General features: G+C 37.4%; 1 protein-coding gene across 7 annotated transcripts in view; it reads left to right on the top strand.

Annotated features, from left to right (window-relative positions):
• The window catches only part of nfic (nuclear factor I/C), a 108,004-nt gene that overhangs the window by 64,591 nt on the left and 22,008 nt on the right, over nt 1-21,405 (top strand). For all 7 annotated transcript variants that reach the window (XM_079636922.1, XM_079636923.1, XM_079636925.1 and 4 more), the window contains exons 3-7: nt 7,595-7,666; nt 8,968-9,042; nt 11,430-11,553; nt 13,436-13,560; nt 16,666-16,776. In XM_079636922.1, the coding sequence (XP_079493048.1) occupies nt 7,595-7,666; nt 8,968-9,042; nt 11,430-11,553; nt 13,436-13,560; nt 16,666-16,776 (507 nt within the window). The remainder of the gene's footprint in view (nt 1-7,594; nt 7,667-8,967; nt 9,043-11,429; nt 11,554-13,435; nt 13,561-16,665; nt 16,777-21,405) is intronic.

Raw genomic sequence — 21,405 nt, 5'->3', positions numbered from 1 at the left:
CTCAGCAACTTCAGAGAGAGATTTAAGAGTAGACATTCCCTCTCTCTCCTCTTCTTTTTATCTCTCTCTCACTCTTGTACAATCTTTCTCAGAGTGCTGCATGCAGGTTCCAGAATTGACACTCGCCAAGCACCAAATGCGAGTTTAAATGGGCTTTAGCGAGTAAATAAAATTGAGTTACTCTCCAGTGTGCCGATAACTTGATTACAAACGGCAACATTTAAATTGTATTGTAAGAATGATAGTCTGACCATCATTGCAATTACAGACATACAAAGGATCTTATATAACACTTAATAATAGTGTCAAGTACTATATAAATACAATACAAATGGTACAATATCCAATTCAACTTCATGTTTTCCCCTCATATTTCCTCTCAGCTGTGAGATTTAATATTCAGAAACTGTTGCCGAACAGAAATGTCCTATCAGTAGTGCTTGTTGACACCTGGCGGTCTTGAAAAACAAAACCTGCTGTTGCATTTCCTTTCTGCTTTACCCTGGCGCTTGTCCATCTAGAGGGTCTGTAATGAATTTAGATGAACACTGATATTCGTAAGATATTAAGATAACCCATTAACTTTCCCAGTGGATGATTCATATCCATGCAGGCCCGGGGGCCAATGCGGTCCACCAGACTGCTAAATGCATCAAGAGACCCCTCCCTATCAGTCTCGCTCTTTCACACACACACACACACACACACACTCACACTCTCTATTTCAGTCTGACGTTCTCATTCGGTTCTTCTCTAGATGTTAAAGACTTATTGGCCGGCTGTGATGGCGATGGTCAGGATCAATAACTCTTACCCTAACAGCTCTCATGGAGACAGAAAGAGATGCAGACAGAACAGAAAAGAGAGAGAGAGAGAGAGTTTTTAGAGATATGCATTCACTGTGTTTGTTCTTCAGCAGAAAACAGATCAGCAATGAAATCAGAGCTTTGAAACTGATCGGCAGTGCTGAAAAGAGAGACAGAGAATGATACACAGGAAAAAAAAAAGAGGGAGATGTAGGGGGAAAATGATCAGATTAACAATCCGATGTCTGAGACACACATCCATCTTGGGCTGTGTTACATTGTGTTGTATTGTGTATAAGGATGCACAATATATCTGTACCATATAGTTTTTTTATTCATATTGGATATTTAATAGTGGATGATGCTAATTTCCTCTATTTTTACATTTATATTACATTTGCCATCATCTAACATGCTCTTAAAATTATTTGTTTGTCAGCAAAAGCCCACTGGATGATGAAAAAAAGTTTTTGTATCCTTGCTAATGTTCAATCGAGCCCAGTGCATTGTGGGTGTTGAAGTTTTCCTACCTTTTTAGAGGCTGCTCACTCCAGAGCCAGTGGGTGAAGTTTGGCATCCAGCTCCTCCTCTCTGCAGGTCCAACCTCAGCCTAAGCTTTGACCCTATCCTTGAACCTAATTAGTTTAAGCTCAACCCCTTAGATAATAACATCATTTCAATATCATCCCAGTGTTTTATTGTGTTGCTCTGTTTTGTACTGTGTCGTTGTGTTGTGTTGTGTTGTGTTATGCAAAAGCCTGGAGTGAATCTAAACTCCACGATATTTGGCATTGGATCTTTCATTCATTTCTTTGAGTTTGAGAGGTCAGAATTTGATTTGCAATATGGTTACATTTTGGTTATCCACTTTTTAAGCACAAAACAACATTTTCTTCTTTTTTTCCCTCTCATAATTATAAATTATGAGTGGTGGTTGCTATTCCATTACTAAGATGTTTTGAGTGTTTTTAGCATGTTGCTGTGTGGTTGCTAGGGTGTTATGATCGATTAAGTGGTTCCTGGCTTATTGGCCAAGCTAAAAGAGCAGACCCGTGGTCAATTTCCCCTTTCAATGGAAATCCAGAGGATTTCTTCTGCCGCTTTACCATCCGCCAAATCGCAGGTCTGAAAAGTAATAGCGTAGCTCTCCTCAATAAGTTTAATACATTGTGTATACCTTAACAAGTGCCACCATGAGACTGTTCCAGGATGCTGTGTGGTTTATACAAGATTCATAAGGGCTGTTTGTGGCTCTGAATGACTCTATGTTTCATACTAAATTCCACAGTTGCAGTGTAAAGGAACAGCTCATAATTGTTTCAGTATTTCGGCAGACTGAATGCCCTCCGGTCCATCTGTCTTATTGGCTCTGCGCTGAGGGAAACAGCACCTCTTCCTCTCAGAGTGATGGAGAACGCTGGGGTGTGGTATGACAAAGGTTGTCACCCTCAATCAGCTCAGCTACAGCTGGAAATGAAACGTTACAAGCTGCTTCAGAAAATGATGTTGACCAAATCCACACACAAAGACGCACATTAGCACTCATATAAACACTGTGACAAAGTACTGTTAATTAACGTGATTAAACAGTCAAGCTGTTGAACAAGTCAGCTGTGCTAAAGCTATTTAAGCTGTTTCTTTTTAAATGTATAACTATCACATTATTTTATTTATGTTGCAATCAGAACAGTATTTATCTGATCGACAAACAATAAGGATCTCAATAAGAGTGATGGCATTAACCTGCAGAGGAATCAGAATTAAAATTTACATGAAGTGATTCTTTCAAATGAATTAAACATCAAAACGCAACTTGACAGGCAACAGTTTAGGAGTGAACATTTGAGCATTGCAGTACATTTGGCTGTAAAGCACAATACAGTGTGACATGAACATCAGTGAAGTAGCATTTTGTAGAAGTAGCTAAAAAGGTAGTAGCAAGTAGTGTTGGTCAAGTAGTGTGGTGTTCTGTACTTTTTGTGTTTTTATTCATTTAATATCTAGGGGTCTTCAATGATAAAGAGATGAAGCAGAGACCCTCTGTTATGTATTGTACATAACTTTTATGTACAAAAGTACTTTTATGTACTTTTGTTGTAACTTTTTTTTTTTCTCCTGTGATGGCAATGCTGAATTTTCATCAGCCATCATGTGACACTGAAGACTGGAGAGTGGATCTGATGCTTAAGAACACTGTAAAAAAGTGAATAAAGTGAGGAAACCCGTTGCCTGAAAATTATTAAATAATAAACTTCAAGTGTAATTGAAAAAATTAAGTTATGTGAACTTGGCAATTCCACATACGTAACTTAATTTTTTCAATAACGCTTGAAGTTGATTTACTTAATAATTTTAAGGCAACGGGTTTCCTCGCTTTTTTTTCAATACAAATGATTCAATACAAAGTCAACTGATACATTTTTACAGTGAAACATTTCTTATTATCAATGTTGAAAACCGTTGTTCTGCTTAATATTTTTTGTTGAAACTGATGCATTTTTTTGGGGGATGAAAAAAACAAAACAAAAAAAAACATTTATTTGAAATAAAAATCTTTTGTATAACATTAGAAATATTTTTACTATCACGTTTGATCAATTTAATGCAACCTTGCTGAATTAATGATTAATTTCTTAAAAATATCTTACTGAACCTAAACTTTTGAATGGTACTGTACACTAATGTATTATTATTATTATTTTTATTTAATTTTTTCTGCAGCATGTTTTATCCTCAAAAATTAGAACAAGATGACACGGTAATTTTAGACCCCATGATGACCCCTAATTATCTAGCCGATGACATATTTTGAGGATTTGGAAAGTGTTGAGTTTCTGTGTGTCGGTGTGCAGGATTTCTAGAGGAACATTCTGAACTCAGCTCTAAACTATGTTTATTTTCATCTGGGTCTGAAAGAGTGAAAGTTTGCTCACTCTTCCTGCCATGACTAACTGCGTAATATCTCATGTTGTTATTTAGCTGTTAGTCACTCTAATGGCTGAGGCAGTGCACAGGAATGTCTTTCACGTACGGTCACTTCCACAGCTCAAACTTTCTCTCTGACTTTCGCTCTCTGCCCACTCCAACTTTCTAAATCTTCAGAGTCTCTGCCAACCATTTAGCAGCGGCCATTTGCCTTTCTGTCTCTCTGTCTGTCTGTCTCCCTCTCGCTCTCTCTTCTGCCCTGAACGGAGTGAGTTGGCACATAGGCAAGCTGGCACTCTTCAGTACTGTTAGTTAAACTTTGTTCTTGCTTGAGAAAAAGAGGGAGGGATAGAGTGAGCATGAGAGATAGAGAGAGGGAGTGAAAGCAGAAAGAGTGATCTAAAATGGCTGCCAACGACAAACCTCCTCTCTGCTCATGAAATGTCTGCCAAAAAGAAAAAAAAACTTAAATGGCTGTGTTGATGACTGATTCCTGGCTAGAAATGTAGCGTGCATGAAAAGAAATAGCTACAACTTTCACTAAAAGCAACCTCACATTTACTGCAGTGACAGTTTTAGTATGGAAAACACACACAAGGACAAAAAGTTCTTAAGCTAGAGGCCATTAAATCATCAAGATGCTAAAGATATTACACAAATAAGTCAGAAGCTAGAGGCAAAAATTATTTTTGGTTTTGTTGAAGGAGAAGGAAGCAGTCCACTTGATAGGTCAGAATATTTCTTGGGTTACTAATCGACCAGACTAACGTGTCCAGATTACACTTTGGATTGTAGTCCAACTAAGGAAAGCTACTATTGCGTTTCAGAATTTGAAAAATGTCTTTACAAAATGGCGCGTTTGAGAGAAAATGGACGTTGTTCAAGCACATTTTATTGCATATTTTCAACCTGCATTTCTACTTTTTTGTTCGCATGAACATTTCCCTTATTTATGTTGTGAATGTCACCTGCGTTTTCCCCCTTAGATTTGTGTGGAAACTAGGTTTTATAATTGGATTAGGTTTTGTTTAGTCATTATTGTTCCACTTTTTGAGAAATCTACTTACAAAATGGCAAACATTTACTCCATGCACCACAGAGAAAATGGCCGTTGTTCAAGCTAATAGTTTTGCATCATACTTTCCATCTGCATTTCTATTTTTTATTCTTGGACTTATGTCGGAAATTAAATGAGGAGCTCTCGTTTGGGTACAGTACTTCCACTCTTATTTACATTTTATGTTTTGGTGTCTTCAGCTTCACAGGCCTTTTTGGACACCGAGATGTGTCAGAGCCTCTCGGTGCCAGTATCTCCCTCAAACTGACACTTTTAATTTTTCCCTCCAATTCTCCTTGCCAGTGATTCTGTCTGAGGGCTGCCTGCCTCGAAACCGCCACAGCTTTTGGCAGGAGCGTATAGGACTCTGAAGACAGTCATGGAGGAGAAAAGCATAGAGAGAGAGAACTGGAGCGTGTCCCTCTTTGTAGCTGGCAGCGCTAATCATCCTGGCCTGCGAAGAATCGCAGCAATGACAGACATGTTTGTTTATGTTTTTGTGTTGGGTTATTTTTAATTTTTTTATTTGTCGCACTTTTAAACATTGCTCGTCTCCTCTGGAACAAACTCCAGACCTCTCAGCATCCATCTGTCTCCTACTGTTTAAGGCCTCTCCAATTTTTCATAATCAAAACATTGAGTATTATGGCCCGGGTCCAACCGCTTCCTTTGGAATGTCATTGAACTTTCGAAGATTTGTAGGGTTTATAATTCTTTCTTTTTTTTCCCAGAGCATGTGTATTTTACTTACAACAACATAATTAGGCTGCACTTTGCACATATATTTTAAGAAAACATTTCATATTTTGTGGCAGGGAAAAATTACGCTGAAATAATTATCTGAGAGGGTGGATTGAAGATTAGTCTTAAAGTGATTCAACATAAAATCCAAAATGACCATATTTTTTTTCATAATGCAGTAAATGCACACTCCTGGTCTTATTATGATTTATTTAGTGGTTGTGCGTCTTATTTCAAAGGCAAAAAATAATTTTGAATCATTATGTAATGACTTTCTCTTCCTCTCAAATTACTTTTCTTTTGGTCATTTGGGCTATTGGGTAATGTTAATCAATAGCCAAATTTAGCAAAACCGCTTTCACTCTGGTTCCATTTAGGTATGTAACGCCCACTTCTTATAATCCAATCCTACCTTGTATTTTATTTAGCTGAATATCCTGTTTGGAATTATGTCACATTATGGAAGTGAAATTGGTTGCAAACACAAATTCACATTGACTTATATTGTATTACCTATTCAAAAAAAGATTTAAAAAAAGAAAAGAAAGATATTTGCTCCGTAATCACTGTTGTGTTGCTGTTGCCTATGTTTTCATGTGTCTTGAGCAGTAGTTTGCGGTCGGCCTCCAAGTCCTGGAGGCCACAAAGAGTGTGATAGTCGTAATGAAGCGTTGCATTCAGACGTGTGCAGCCGGTCGGACTCTCCTCGACTTTGAACTGGCAGTGGCGTGTGGCCCATCTGATAGGGAGCACTCTTATTTATTTATCCAGCTTGAGCTTTTTTACTGGCTTTTCTTTGAACGCCTGCCAGAGTCCTTGCGGTAACCCCTCCATTCTTTCATTCCCTATTCAGAAAATCCTCCGCTGCTTCTTGACTCAAATTCGTTTTATGTGTTTATCTGTGTTTTCCCTCACATCCGTGTGGCAAAGAGCTGGAACGCTCACAAATGGGAAGGTTTTATGGTTGGATTAGGTTGTTTTGTCATTATTGTGTTGCTTCAGTGAGTTTACACTTTGGCAATACAATCCCCGTGCTCTGCCAGTGAAGAGGGTTCAACGAGATTACGCTCGGCCTTGCCAAACAAGTTGAAAAGAAAGAGAATATTTGAATGGTTTTGGAGCACTTTGATACGGTGTGTTTCTCATTTACAAGGCTTATGAGCCATTTGGCCGAGACTCAGTTCGTCGTGGTATCAGAGCGCACGGCTGTATCAGTAACGTTTGAGTGATTTATATAAAACATACAGAGTGTTCACTTTCTCTGCTGTTGATACAGAAACATGTTCTTATGTTGGATTACCAAAGCTATCGCTGACATGATCAACCACATGCCAACATGTCAGAGGTTTTTGTTCATTGATCATACACTTGCATTTGGGAAGAACTCAAGACTCTATCTATACTCTAATCCTGCTGCAGAATACAGCATACAGAATCACATTCAACTGTTTATTATTTGTATGTTAAACGCCAAAAAGCTACATTTTAAAATATATTTTTATGTGGCAGAAAAATATTTGTTTTTTTAAGTTGTATGTTTGTTTCTTATTTTTATATATGGAAGAAACATCTTTTTTATAATGTTTCCGTTTACATTTTTAATATTTATATTTTTCTTTATTAAAAATACTAAAGCAGGGACAAAAAAATAATTTACTGCAAAATTTCAAGACATTTGCATTCAAAATGCAGGTTTTTTAATACTGTGTTAAAATGTACAGTTTATTTTCCATTAAAATAACATGTACAACATATCAACATTTACAGCCTTGGCATACTGTCATGTTACTTTTAGATAAAAAGGATGAATTGATGCCAGTCACTTGACCTGAAATATAGTACAATATTTTCTATATTTACAAAAAAAAAATCAATTAGGCCAACTCATTCACTATCACTGTTCGGTTCATCACAGAAAACCAAATGTTGAAGATTGCAAGTGAGGATTATTGACAGTAAGCTGAACCTTGACCTCAACTCTTCAGACGCCTTCGCTTTTATATATCTATTGATAGAATCTGCTTAGTAGGGGACTAATGTATTTCTATCTCTTGTTCTTTCTCAGAGGCTGAACAGAGCAGCAGTCCTCGTACAGGCATTGGTTCAGATCAAGAGGACAGTCGAGCAGCCACCATGGGTAAGAGAGCACATGTACACACACACACACACACACATTCACACAACTTGCAGTATACTGTGTGCTGCAGCATACAGTGCGGTGGTGCAGTCCTGTAAGCGTCCTCTCCTGCACTATACAAACATCCTGTTTACACAACGCAACCTACATGCACAGCTTCAAACTCATAGCCACACACTCAACCTTTCTCTCTATCTATCTCTGCCCAGTTCGTCACACTCCTACCCACATTCCCCCGTTTCAACAGAACTAGTCTGAAAGGCCAGCAGTTTATTCTGCGTTACATGGTGGATAAAAATCGAGCTCTTTTTAGGGTAATGCTAGATAGGATAGGAATGGTATGTAATTGAGATCAGATCTGTGATTTGCATATTCAGACCTGCTCATAATCTTGTGGTATTATTATTGGACTGATGGGATGGACGAGGTACTTGTCCATTGGCAACTCTTTAAAATAAGTTAGTCAACCGATTTAAGAATTGAATTGAGTTAAATATGATATTGCATACCGATTAATTTGTGGTTGTTGTAATGTGATTGTTATAATAATATACATTACTGTTCAAAAGGTTGTAGTAGTCAGTAAGATATTTGGTGAAATAAATGAATGCTTTTATTCAGAAGAAAATCCATTAAATTGTTTAAAAGTGACAAAGACTTGCTGTGTTACAAAGATTTCTGCTTCAAATAAATGCTGCTCTTTTGAAAATTATTCATCAAAGAATCCTGAAAAAACTATTTTAGTCTCCGCTATTTTTCCCACTACAATTTTCAACATCGATAATAATAACAAATGTTTTTTGAGCACCAAATCAGCATATTAGAATTATTTCATTCAACATTTATTTTAAATTGTGATAATATTTCAGAATATTATTGTTTTTATAATTTGATCAAATAAACGCAGCCTTGGTGAGCATAAGAGACTTCTTATTAGAAAATGTTCACAGACCCTAAACTTTTGAACGGTGGTGTATGTTTTTATGCATTTCTAAATTCTTAATTAATCCCATATATCAATATTTGCTGAGGAACCCCCCAGCAAATTACACTTTAGTTGAGTAAAACATTGTATCTAAAATTTCCTTTTGTCCATAATTGTCTACAACCAGTGTTTACTGGCTAAACAGACTCTGCTTATGTAAAACATTGACATTCATTCATTTAGATGCTTTTATCCAGAGTGACTTAGAAATGAAAACTAAATTGAATTTCTTTCTTTGTGCTTGAGATGCCGGTGATATCCTTGTGTTGGAAAGCACTCCGCCATCATTTATTCCATGTTTTCTTTTGTTTAACAGATGCCCCAGAGTTTCAAGAGAGCTTCATAACTTCAGGCGTCTTCAGTGTAACAGAACTGGTGCAAGTATCAAGAAGTGAGATGCTTTTGTATTTTATAGAATGCACGAAAAGGGGATAGTTCATCATTTTCTCACCATTTACTGTATGTCATACAGGTTTTAGAATTCTCTTTGAGAGTCTAATCCATTTCAGTGAATCAGTTTGTTCGAGTTTCTTGTCTTTTTTCTTGTCTTCGCATCTCAACTGTCCCTTCCCACCTCCCACACAGCCCATGTTCACATATTACACAAAATCGTCAATTTCACAGCCGTTTCATGTCAGGTTTGACAGTTCCTCATTAGAAGGGAAGGAATCCCGCCAGTCTGTCTAGCGTAATTGATTGTGTTTAGCTGAAATTATTTTCTTTTTCCCAGATGGCTTCCTATTGTCTGGTAGTCAGATAAGCAAGGTCATTGTGATATCGCTCCACACACCTGTGTGCAATCACAGTGTTTTACAAGTTATATACAAACTCATAGATTGTGAATGCATGTTAAGGGCCAGAGATTAATTAAATGTCTTATTTTGCATAATGCAGTTTTATCAGCGTTAACCAACATGCTCAAACCAGGTCTGATTTACTCCTACACAATATTCGATTTTCATATGCTGTAGGTCACAGTCATACCTGCTTTAACAACAAGCCCATTGTTCCCACATTATATTTACATACATACAACGCATTCAAACATAACTGAACACACACAGCCTGCCTATTAAGCTTGAGCTATTACTGTGCAATTGAACATACACAGAGTAATGGAATGATATTAAGAAAGAGTTCAGCTCAGGTAAGAGCAGACATGCAGTGACACAGATTCATAAGCCTCGCGTTGATTTAGACATGAATGTGTGAGATTACACCCACCTAACGCAAGCATTCAACAAGTCATGCTGCAAAACTCTTTGTTTATTGTACACTAGATAACAATCACCAGTGTTGAACATGTCAATAAAGAGTCACGGCTCATTCCCCAAATATTCCTCTATGTGATGGTGGTGAGGGATTTATCAGGATGTGACACTCAGGGCTTAAATACATTGGGGGAGTAATCAAGATACGATGTAACTGGTGTGTAGAACTAATTAACAACCAAGGAAACTAACTAGGGAACACAGGCAAACCAGAACAGGGAAAACAGAACCAAAACACAATAGCCTTCATTTACGAAAATAAACATCTGAGAGAAAATTGGGCGTGCGGTCATTTCCACGCAAAACTTGCCATTTATCAATATGGACATGAGCGTTGGCTACGATCAAATCTCATGTCAGGTTTCGGCTCATGTTTGCAAGTTTTTGACTTAGCGTAAACTTGCATGCAACATGCATAGTAAATCTGGTGAAGAATGGTTATGAGAGCATTTTGTTTATTTATATTTTTTCATGACCGACAACCAGTGCTTTTTAACTGATCATTATCCATTAAACAACGTTATTGGCCCATTAAAACTAGGCTACTTCTTAGAGATCAATTCCTCTTCTTTCTCCATTGTTACGTTTCTTCATGTCGTAAACTCTAGGGGCAAGGCTTCTAAACCGTGAATTTTTAAGGGCGTGATATTTAAATGATGATTGTTTTGAGCCGCCACATTTAACAACGTATGATCATTCGATGGATTTGGAAGCATACAAATGTTTCATGAATCACACGTGAACCCTATAAAATGATTTCTACGCTCGTTTCTACGTTAGACTGATTGGCAGAATATGCATGTTACAACCACTATTTCAAAGCACTCAATGGTATAACAATGCATGTCCAAATCACATGGTATTATAGTGATACCATGTCCAAAAATGGTAAATGGTATATCATGGCAATAGAATACCATGGTATTTTTTCAGTTATTGTTATAAGTACACTACCGTTCAAAACTTTGGGGTCAGTACGATTTATTTATTTATTTTTAGGGAAAAAAAGAAAGAAATTAATACTTTTATTCAGAATCACTTTCGCAGTGCTTTGATGTCATACACAGATCGGCCTGCGCAGCCCCGCTTCAAGATGAACACACACCTAATATGTTTCTCGAGCAACAAACCACATGATTAGAAGGATCATGTGACACTGTAGACTAGAGTAATGGCTGCTGAAAATTCAGCTTTCTCATAAAAATAAATAAATTATTATAAAATATATTTTTTAAATTGTAATTATTTTTCACAATATTGCTGTTTTTACTGTTTTTGATCAAACAAAGCAGCCCCGTGCAGCATAAGACACTTTCAGTAACATTAAGAAATCTTACCAGGAACCCAAACCTTTTGAATGGTAGTACATGTTTGTTTCTTTATACAAATATATAATATATAAATAAATATATTAAATGGTTCTACAGCCAGTAAATCTTTATGTATGTTTATATTTTTGCGAGTTATGCTTATAGTAACCTCTGTATGTCTCCATATGTGTGTGCAGCACCGGTGGTGACGGGCACGGGGCCAAACTTCTCTCTCGGAGAGCTGCAGGGGCATCTTGCTTACGACCTGAACCCTTCGGGGGTGGGAATGAGGAGAACCCTGCCCAGCACCTCCTCTAGCGGGTCAGTACTCATGTCTGCACCACACATCTGCCTGCAGTGGGCAGAAATCCTCTTGCCAAAGGCACTCTATCCTTGAGCTACTTTTGACTGGTGATCTAATCTATGTTTGTGTGTGAATTTATGTGGTTTGAAAAAATAACATAAAATAAAGACAGAAATGAAGCCACATCTGTTTATCACAATGCAAAATTGTCTCACAATAAAATAAGGATTCCATCCATGTCTAGCTTTGAAGTCATGAACATCTTCTGATTCAGTTCAGTGGTTCAGTCTGATGTTAATTAAGGAGTAAACCAGCTTTACCAGATTTGTTGTCCTATTGTTCTTTTCAACATCTGATTCCTTATGTCCATAAGTGATGACATTTGACCCGTTGATCGTGATTCTAAATGACTGTCCTTTTAATATGTCTTTGTTTTTTTATGTATAAAATCTAAGTAACACTTCAGGCATTATGTATGTGTTGTAGTTACCTTTTTTTACAACTGAATATGTATCTGACCACTGTAATGGACATCATACATTAATGGGTGATATATTTGTTTATTTGGCATTTTAATGGGAATTCAATTAGATTTCATTCACATTTATTTGTATAGCACTTTTCACAATACACATTCAGAGCCGCTTTACATAAAATGCATGTGTCTACATTACAACTTTGAGTGATCTGTTATCAGAGGTGACTGTGTCCAGGGAATGTCAATATTTCCGAAATCTACAGTTCTAAGGTAATACAAATCATGTAGTTAGCTAACATGCATTAATTTTTAGGATGAAACAAGTTGTGAACATAATGACTACAACATTAATTCCATTCAACTTAAAGACTGCATCAAATCAATGCAACTTTAACAAAGATATTTTAATTTATTGTCAAATATCATTCATTTAAATATATGATTAAATATGTAAATATGAATGCTTTTAATATATGTTCATTTGTTATTTATTATAGTACTTCATTTAATAAGTTCATGGCAATAGTTGTTGGTTAATGGCTAAAAAAGGCATATTAATATTTTTATGTCAAATTTGATTGTGATTATGTTGTCATTGTGAAGTACATTTGTGCCTTTGTTATTTCATAACTCATTATTAAAAAGGTTAATTTTTACACAACTTTCCCAACAGCAGCTATAATGTAGATGTTTGTACGCCAGCTGTTGTTTTTGAGTTTTGTGGTCCTCTGTGTTGCTATGAATTCAACAGCCTGCAGCAGTTGCTTATTGGTCCAAACTAGAATTTGTTTGGCCTATTTATCTGAAACAGGCTGAAACTGTGGAGCATGTGAGATTTGGGGGCGGTTAGACGAGGCTTAGAGAGTTTTAAATGTACCTGTCAGAATCTCGCCATGAGATTAATGTTGGCTGTCGACTATTTCTATATTGGCTGAATTAGACAGAGGAAGCCCGAGGCATTTTGAGCTCAAGACACCAGTATACTACAGTGACAATAAGATTTGTCATGTGTGCATCACGGCAAAAACCACCTCGGGCGATACACAAAGCTGAATAAAAACATCACAAAACTACATCCTTACATGCACCTGGGAAAGATGAGTGAGTGTGAAAGGAACTGGCCCCTCACTCAGGTCTGCTGAGGGCAGTTTATTTGATTTATCTGCTTTTGTGGTTTGCTCAAGCCTCAGTCCTGATTAATGTGCTTATTTTCCATTTAAACGCACTGCAAAGCTAAAGCAAAAGGTGAATTTTGGCAATCTGCTCATTGTAGTCAAGTGCCTGGGAAAAGCAGGTCCGAGGGACATGCATAAAGCAGGGCCAGACAGTTTGGGAGAGCATATGTGTCTGAAGGTTCGGTTAAACAATGCTTTGCTCCATCATTCATTTTCTCTTCTCTTTCACTTTTTTGTCTCACACAGAAGTAAGAGACACAAGTCAGGATCCATGGAGGATGATATAGACACCAGCCCAGGGGGCGAGTACTACACCTCTCCCAATTCCCCCGCCAGCAGTTCACGCAACTGGCCAGAGGAGATGGAAGGAGGTCAGTCTTGAGTTTGATCTTACAATTAAGATGAACATTTTCATCTCTTTTACTTAGGGTTAGGGTTATGGTTATTTTAGCTTTATTTCAATTAACTTATTTTTTTAAACATTTTTAATACTTGAGTTTTAGTTGGTCCATTGTGCGGTTCATTTTGAACTCCAAAATATTAAAAAACTATTTTGTTGCTATACTGAAGTGCTGCTGACTTAAATGATGTGATCTAGTCGACACAGATCCAAAGCAATGACTAGTGGTAGAACTAACCGATTTGTCGACTAGTGGGTCCCTATTGTGCATGGAGATCTTCATCTCCATAAGCATAGTTGTGGGCTTCATTTTTGAAGCCCATTCAGATAGTGAATGACAAACATATCAGGTTTTCAACTGCAGTAGAGGAAGTCTAAAATCACAAGCTTAGGCTGGACTTGGATTTGAATTTCCTTAACGTAGTGCCAAATCCTAATTAATTCATGAACTCTCATTTTTTGTGAAAGTCTGCAGAAAGCAGCACTGCACTCTGTTCTGTACCTGGGAGCAGAATTGTTCCGAACTCAGTGTTTGCTGTCTTTTCATACTGAGAGATCTACTGTATCACTGTAGTCAATCGTTTGACCTTTGACCCTCCGGTTGTCTACTCTGCAAATATAATTTTTTTGTTATACTTTTGATTGCTTGGTATCTTCATGAAGCACTTTTAGTTAAATGGCTTATGAATAGAATAACTGGGTTGGCTGGTTTACTGCATGCTCATAATGCTATTTTGTGGTTTATTTTTCCGTTTTTGAGGATTTTCAATTCATGTAGTAGCACTGTACATTGGGACTACTAGCTTATGTGTGACAGTGCATATCAGATTCACACTTGATGCGAAATCATAACTAATGAATGATATGTGTGTGAAGGATCACTGCCTTTGATGCTGTGAATAGCTGAGGGATTTTGACAGCCATCAACGCACCGTAAAGACCCTTAAAAATCGTATAAAACCATTTTAGACAGCCGTTTTTCTGCTGATGCAGCTGGTCTAATTTAAGCTAAAGTAAGGCAAGCAGTAGATATAGAAACCATACTGTAATCCACCTCTGGGTTTATAAGGGGAAGTTTCAATGGGCAATCTATGTTGGGGGAGTTCAGTTTGTGGGAGCATAAAATAATATTTGCGGTTCGTAGGGGCACGTGATGTTAATGCTGTTTGTACTGAAATACATTTGATGCTGTGTGATCTTTCTGAGTCTGCTTTTAATACTATGTCAAATTAGTTCAATGAAAGACTGTGTTCTAAAACCTAGCGATCTCCCTATTGAAGGAGCATTTTAAGGCAACACACTATAGGCTGTTTATCTGAATAATTTTGCTTTATAATATCTTGTTTTTGGCCAAATTCTAAGGCTTGTATCGTTTGGAGAAAATGTAATCTCCTAACAAATTGTGAAAACTGAAAAGCTCAGAATTTTTTTTATATATTTAAGATCACAGATTATTATAAATATACAATTATAAAAAATACAAATTCTTTAAAAAATGATACTGACCCCAAACTTTTGAATTGTTGTGCATATATAAAATAACATATATTAATATTAATAACATTTAATTTGTTAAAGCATAATATGTTATAATAATAAAGATTAGATTAGAAAAAAAACTGTTTAATGTAATTCAAATTATTTTACCCAGTATTTTATCTATTTTTTGTTTATTGAATATTGTGCCATATTATCTTAGCGACATTCTAATGATAATGAGGTTCGATGACGGTTAGGATGCTGTGTTCTGTAGGAAGTAGGTGGCGGCGAGGCAGCTCACTATGTTTTGGAAATGATGAAAAATGCCCTAAAGAAATACAAATATTCAAATTAATTTGCGTGCATTGACATACAGTATCTTTAGATCAGCCTAAATCCTTCAGAGTTTATGGTGAGAGAAAGGTGCTAAGTTGGCATTTCAGGCCTTGCATAACATCTGACTTTGGTCACACCCTTGTGAATATCCATTAACCCTCCAGGCAAAACTGTTGTTTAAGATCTCAGGAGACCTGCTTCACCCCTCCCCATTGATCTATAACCAGCAGGCATCTGAAATCTATCGCTGTGTATGAAGTTGTATCACTGTTCACATATCAGCCTTATGGCAAATCCCATCAACGTACACACAGCTGAACCCCCTGTGGTGTCCCGACCCTGCCCACCTAACTTCCTGTCTAGACGATCCTAATGAGTTTCTCTTTAACAATCCTCCATCTGATTGCTCTGTGCTCTAGCTTTATGCTCACCTTTACAGGTATTTATGGATTGAGACCTGGAGGTTAAAATGTGACGTCTGTATCCATTTATGATTTGTTTGCCTAATGGTATAGTTCACTTACATTTTTAAAATCTGTCATCATTTACTCGCCCTCAAGTCGTTCCAAACCTGTATTACTTTTTTCAGTTCTGTGGAACATTACATTTTTTTTGAAGAGCGTTGTGACTCAATTGACTTTCAGTAAAGATATTTTTTTAATCTTTTGTGTTCTGCTGAAGAAAGATAGTCAAACAGGTTTGAAACAACATCAGGGTGAGCAAATATAAATGACATCCTATAACCACAAACGATATGAAAGAACATTGAATGAAGATATTCACATATCCTTCTTTGAAAACAAATCAACTTCTGGGAACTTAAGAAGTCACTTATTAGGAAAATCTTCCATGTAGAGAAGGTTCTAAATAGATCACTCTGGAAACATCCATATGGAGACTGTATCATTGTTGCAGATCATCAGCTACTATTTCCCCATAATCCCATTGGTCTGGCCGCAAGAAGAGAGTGTGCTCTCTGCATTGCACCGCAGCACTGTCAAAACTCCCGGTTCTCTCATCACACTGCGCCACCTTGTGTTCAGTTGTTGTGACTGGAAGCATCTGCTGTGACCTGACAGAAGCATCGAGAGTGACCACGCAGTGCTCGTTAATTAGCTGACGAAGCTTTCCTTTAGACTCAGAAAAGTTTGTCCTTGTATAGAACAATGGAGCTGAATTTGCAGTATTCTGTATTAGTGAAGCACGCGCTTTCCTCCCCCTCCTCCATCTCTCTCTACTTTTCTCTCTTTTTTCCACACAGGAATCTCCCCTACAGTTAAGAAGACAGAGATGGATAGTCCATCTCCTCAAGAGAGCTCTCCACGCCTCGGCTTCACACAGCACCACAGACCTGTCATTGCAGTGCACAGCGGTGAGGGGACAACACACACATGCGTGCATATATCGGTCTGTTCTGTCATCACAGGCCCTACGCTGCACACACAAACACAGCAAATGGCTAGTTGGGAGAAACAAATATAAATACTCTTGTGTTAAGTTATCCGAACTGTATCATGTACAACCTGCTTATATGTGGCCCTGATAAAAGTCGACATGAATTGCCATCCGCAACCTATTATTGGCTTCCTTAATGTGACGTTTTCCTGAGTGAAATAAAATACTGAACAAGAAAAAAGGCAGGGACATTATTTTACCCATCAGGAATTGTGAAAGATGGTGAAAAGTTGGAATAACATACCAGAATGGAGCCACACTGAGTGAAAAATTGCCTAAATAGCTATTTGGCTATTGGGTAACATTATGATTAAGGCAAGATTATGATGATTTTGATGAAAGATTATGAAGTCAAACCGTTTTTTTTCTTTCTCATGAATAACATGAATTATTCTTAATGAGACCAGAAATGTAGATTAAAGTTGCGATGTGATGGAGGTATGACCGTTTTTTTCTTTCGCTTTGTGGTTATATGATTACGGGAAAATAAAAAATGTTGGCTGGGGACTATCTATCCATTGTTGATTGGATGAAGGCTAATCTGAATCCAGTCACTAAGAAAGGGGAAGAGTTTAAAGCTGCAGTCTGTAACTTTTTTTGTGTGTTCAAAATGTAAAAAAATTATATAATGAGTGAGTAATATGGAAGTAAAATAATGCCAAATGTTTTTGAAACAAAAAGCCTGTTGAATTGCACTACTTGAAAAAAAAAAATGCATTGCATCAACCATGCTTGCATTTTAATGCATTGTATTTTAGGACATGCATTTTTTTATTGCCTCAAATTCAACATGGTTGAATATTTAAGCTGTGAATATTTCAATTCAAAACATTTCAAACACATTTTCATTATTAAAAATTCAATAATCCATATTCACCTTTCATATTTCAATTCCAAAATATTCAAACGGTTTAAAAATACAACCTTTAATATTCAACAGGGAATTTTCAGTCCATTTTATTTCGCTTTAAAAATTCGCTTCCTCAAATTCAGTGGTTAAAATTCGACAGTAAATTCAACATTGACATCCAGGAACTGCAGGAAAAGCAGTAGATTACCGAGCATAATCTCCACCTGCTGTTATTCAGCCTCACCAGCAGGGGGCGCAAGCGCGTGTTGTTGACGAAGACGAGAGCAACAGTTTATTCATAAAAACCCGTTTATAGAAATGTAAGTGTATTTGTGATTATTACGAGAGCTGTTTTTACAGCTGAGATTATAATGTTATTCCCCCAATGCTGATGTACAGATCAAATGTTACATTTGAAGTAGACATATATTTCTCTTGGTTGTTTAGTTGCCTTAACATTATATCACTGCGATGCGCTGCAGTAGCCTAGTGTTTCCCTCAATACTTCAGGGTTGCTGGACATATAAAACGCTCAACGTAGCGTGGACTAGTAGATATAAAAGACCAAACTCGCACTTTAGGCTGTAAGTAGGCCTACTATGTGGTTACGGGCAGCAGACGGACTCAGAATCATATGAATTTAACGCGCAAAGTTTCACGCAGTTTGTTTGTGTGTGTGTTTTGCTAATACAATAATAAATCATAAATCAGATGTGTACAGTAACATTACGATGTCCAGCTATCAAAAATATAGTGGCCTAGGTCTACATTGGGTTTCATTTGTCGTTTAATGAGATCTAATAATATTATGTTGTCAGTGCCGAGAATTTTCCTATGGAATTTTTACATGAATAGATCCGACTTCAAATACAAATGTACTTTAATGGTCGAGTGGTAAAACTTTAGCCATGAGGGTCAGAAGTTCTGGGTTCGAATCCGCACTCGTATAGTTTTTTTTCCTCATCAAAACCGATTATGTTTATCAGTGGTTGTATATCAAGCTGGGACACTTTGTGTGCAGTTTGTTTTGTGATTTCACCGGAACGAGAGTCTCCTCTCCGCAACTGATTGAAGCGCGTCTGAGTGAAGAGTGTTCGCGAGCCACATACTCTATCTGCACCACTGATCGCAGTGGCAATGACTCGCAGGGGCGATTCCAGGATATTTTAAATGGGGGGGCACAGGGGGGACCAAGAACCAGTCAGGGGGGGCCAATCAGAAAATTCAACTGAAAATAAATACTGGTTTAGAAAATATTAAGCATGATCACCAAAATCTTGTGCAATGCCACGTGCTCTAATATAGATGGTATTACATTTTTCTTTTTAGCATGGATTAGGGGTTCTCAAACTTTTTGGAGCCAGGGACCCCTTATAAGGGAAATAATTTTCCACTGTAAAAAAAAAATGCCTTTCTTACTTAGTATTTTAGTCTTGTTTCCAGTCCAAATATCTCAAAATTCTTAAATCAAGATGCATTTACTAGAGGAGTAAAATTACATAAGATATTAAGTCTTAATATCTTAATAATTTCTTAAGTCTTAAGAAAACTTACCCCATTGGAAGATAATTTTGCTTGTTTTAAGCAAAAACTCACTTAATTTTGATTTATTTCCCCAGAAAACAAGACTTAATATCTTATGTAATTTTACTCCTCTAGTAAATGCATCTTGATTTAAGAATTTTGAGATATTTGGACTGGAAGTTAATGAGGGAGCGGGTACTGAAATATTTTTGCACAAATGGTCTTCACCCAGGGTCGTATGCAGAGTTTTCTAAATAGCCTACTGAGGTCTCAAAAGTGATCTTACTAGGGGGGTTCGGGGGCATGCCCCCCCGAGGATTTTTTGTCTTTCTTGATCTACACATGTGCATTTTAAGGTGTTTTAAGGCAAAAACATTGGATAACTACAGCTTTTCAATTCCATTCCGTCTTTGTTATTCCAATACTTATACACATTTGAGGTACACAAATATAGCCTAGCCTATATTTATACAATAATAATGGAAATATGTTTAATAGGTGATTGTGTTATTTAATTGCGCTTATATCCACTGTAATTAGCAAGGAAAACACATACAGTATATCGGTGTTAAATAGAAATACATTGTAAAATGTTATGGTCTCATCCTGGGCACAGTATGCTGACCTGTAGCTATATTTCCTTTCCCAAAGCTGAGCTTTGGATACTTTTCATACTGATTGTTTCTATTGTTCGTTTAAAACTTCTATCTAAAATAGCTGTTTAGTTTAGCTATTTAAATCTTATCTCGCACTTTATGACTGTTAACTGCAGCGTCGTGCGGGAATTCACACTGGGCTTGTAGCTTCGATATTTCAAAATATATTTAGTGTGTAACTTACATACTTTCCTCCTGTTTTAAAAACGCGCAACTATGCTTCCTCTTCGCGCGAGTCTCAAAATCAAGCAGTGATTGACAGCGCTCCCTCCTGATTTAAAAACGCGCAACTGTGATCACTTCTTCTTCGCGTTCGCGCGAGTCTCAAATCAAACAGTGATTGACAGCGCTCTGGTCCAATGGTGCGGTGGGCATTTTTAGGTTGACAGCAAATCTAACCCAATGAGATTGGGGGGGGGGCACCAGGGGGGGCCAATCATATTCCAGGGGGGGCCGGTGCCACCCCGTGCCCCCCCTCTAGACACGCCCCTGGCAATGAGCACTTGATTCATACACATTTCAGCGCTAGATCGCCTCTTGTTTAACAAACGAACTAAATGAATGCTCTGCTGGTTAACTAGAGTTGTTTTATTTCGCTGTTTGTACATCCGAGCTGCGAGGTGGGGACAATATCTACCCTGGCAGAAAGTGGTGGGACATATCCCACCCGCATTATGCATATGGATACTTGCATAAAGTTGGCTTGACATTGGACTTTCGCACATTTAGGGACCGTCTCTAAAATTACATTCAACATTACACACGTTTCTAACTTCAATAGCAAACTTCAACTTATCAAAAATATAAAAGGTGTGCATGTGTATAATGCCTGACCGACCAGTTTTCTGTAAGTCATTCTCTCCCAATGCTATTGAAGTTAGAAACGTGTGTACCAATGTCGTGTGTAACTTTAGAGACGGTCCCTAAATGTGCTAATGTCTAATGTCAAGCCAACTTATGCCATATATCACAGGGAAACTTGGCGTGAAACCTTGCGCGTTAAGTTCATCTTTAGTCTGCTGCCCGTAGCCATATAGTATACCTATACAGCCTTCTCAATAAAGTGCGAGTTTGCTCTTTTATATCACTATTAGTCCACTAAGCTATACGTTGAGCGTTTTATATGTCCAGCAACCCTGAAGTATTGAGGGAAACACTAGGCTACTGCAGCGCATCGCAGTGATATAATGTTAAGGCAACTAAACAACCAAGAGAAATATATGTCTACTTCAAATGTAACATTTGATCTGTACATCAGCATCGGGGGAATAACATTATAATCTCAGCTGTAAAAACAGCACTCGTAATAATCACAAATACACTTACATTTCTATAAACGGGTTTTTATGAATGAACTGTTGCTCTCGTCTTCGTCAACAACACGCGCTTGCGCCCCCTGCTGGTGAGGCTGAATAACAGCAGGTGGAGATTATGCTCGGTAATCTACTGCTTTTCCTGCAGTTCCTGGATGTCAATGTTGAATTTACTGTCGAATTTTAACCACTGAATTTGAGGA

This window comes from Phoxinus phoxinus (genome assembly GCF_949152265.1).
Source record: "Phoxinus phoxinus genome assembly, chromosome: 15".
Taxonomy (NCBI): Eukaryota; Metazoa; Chordata; class Actinopteri; order Cypriniformes; family Leuciscidae; genus Phoxinus; species Phoxinus phoxinus.
Note: the sequence above shows the minus strand (reverse complement) of the source record. Positions and strands in the feature narration are given on the sequence as shown.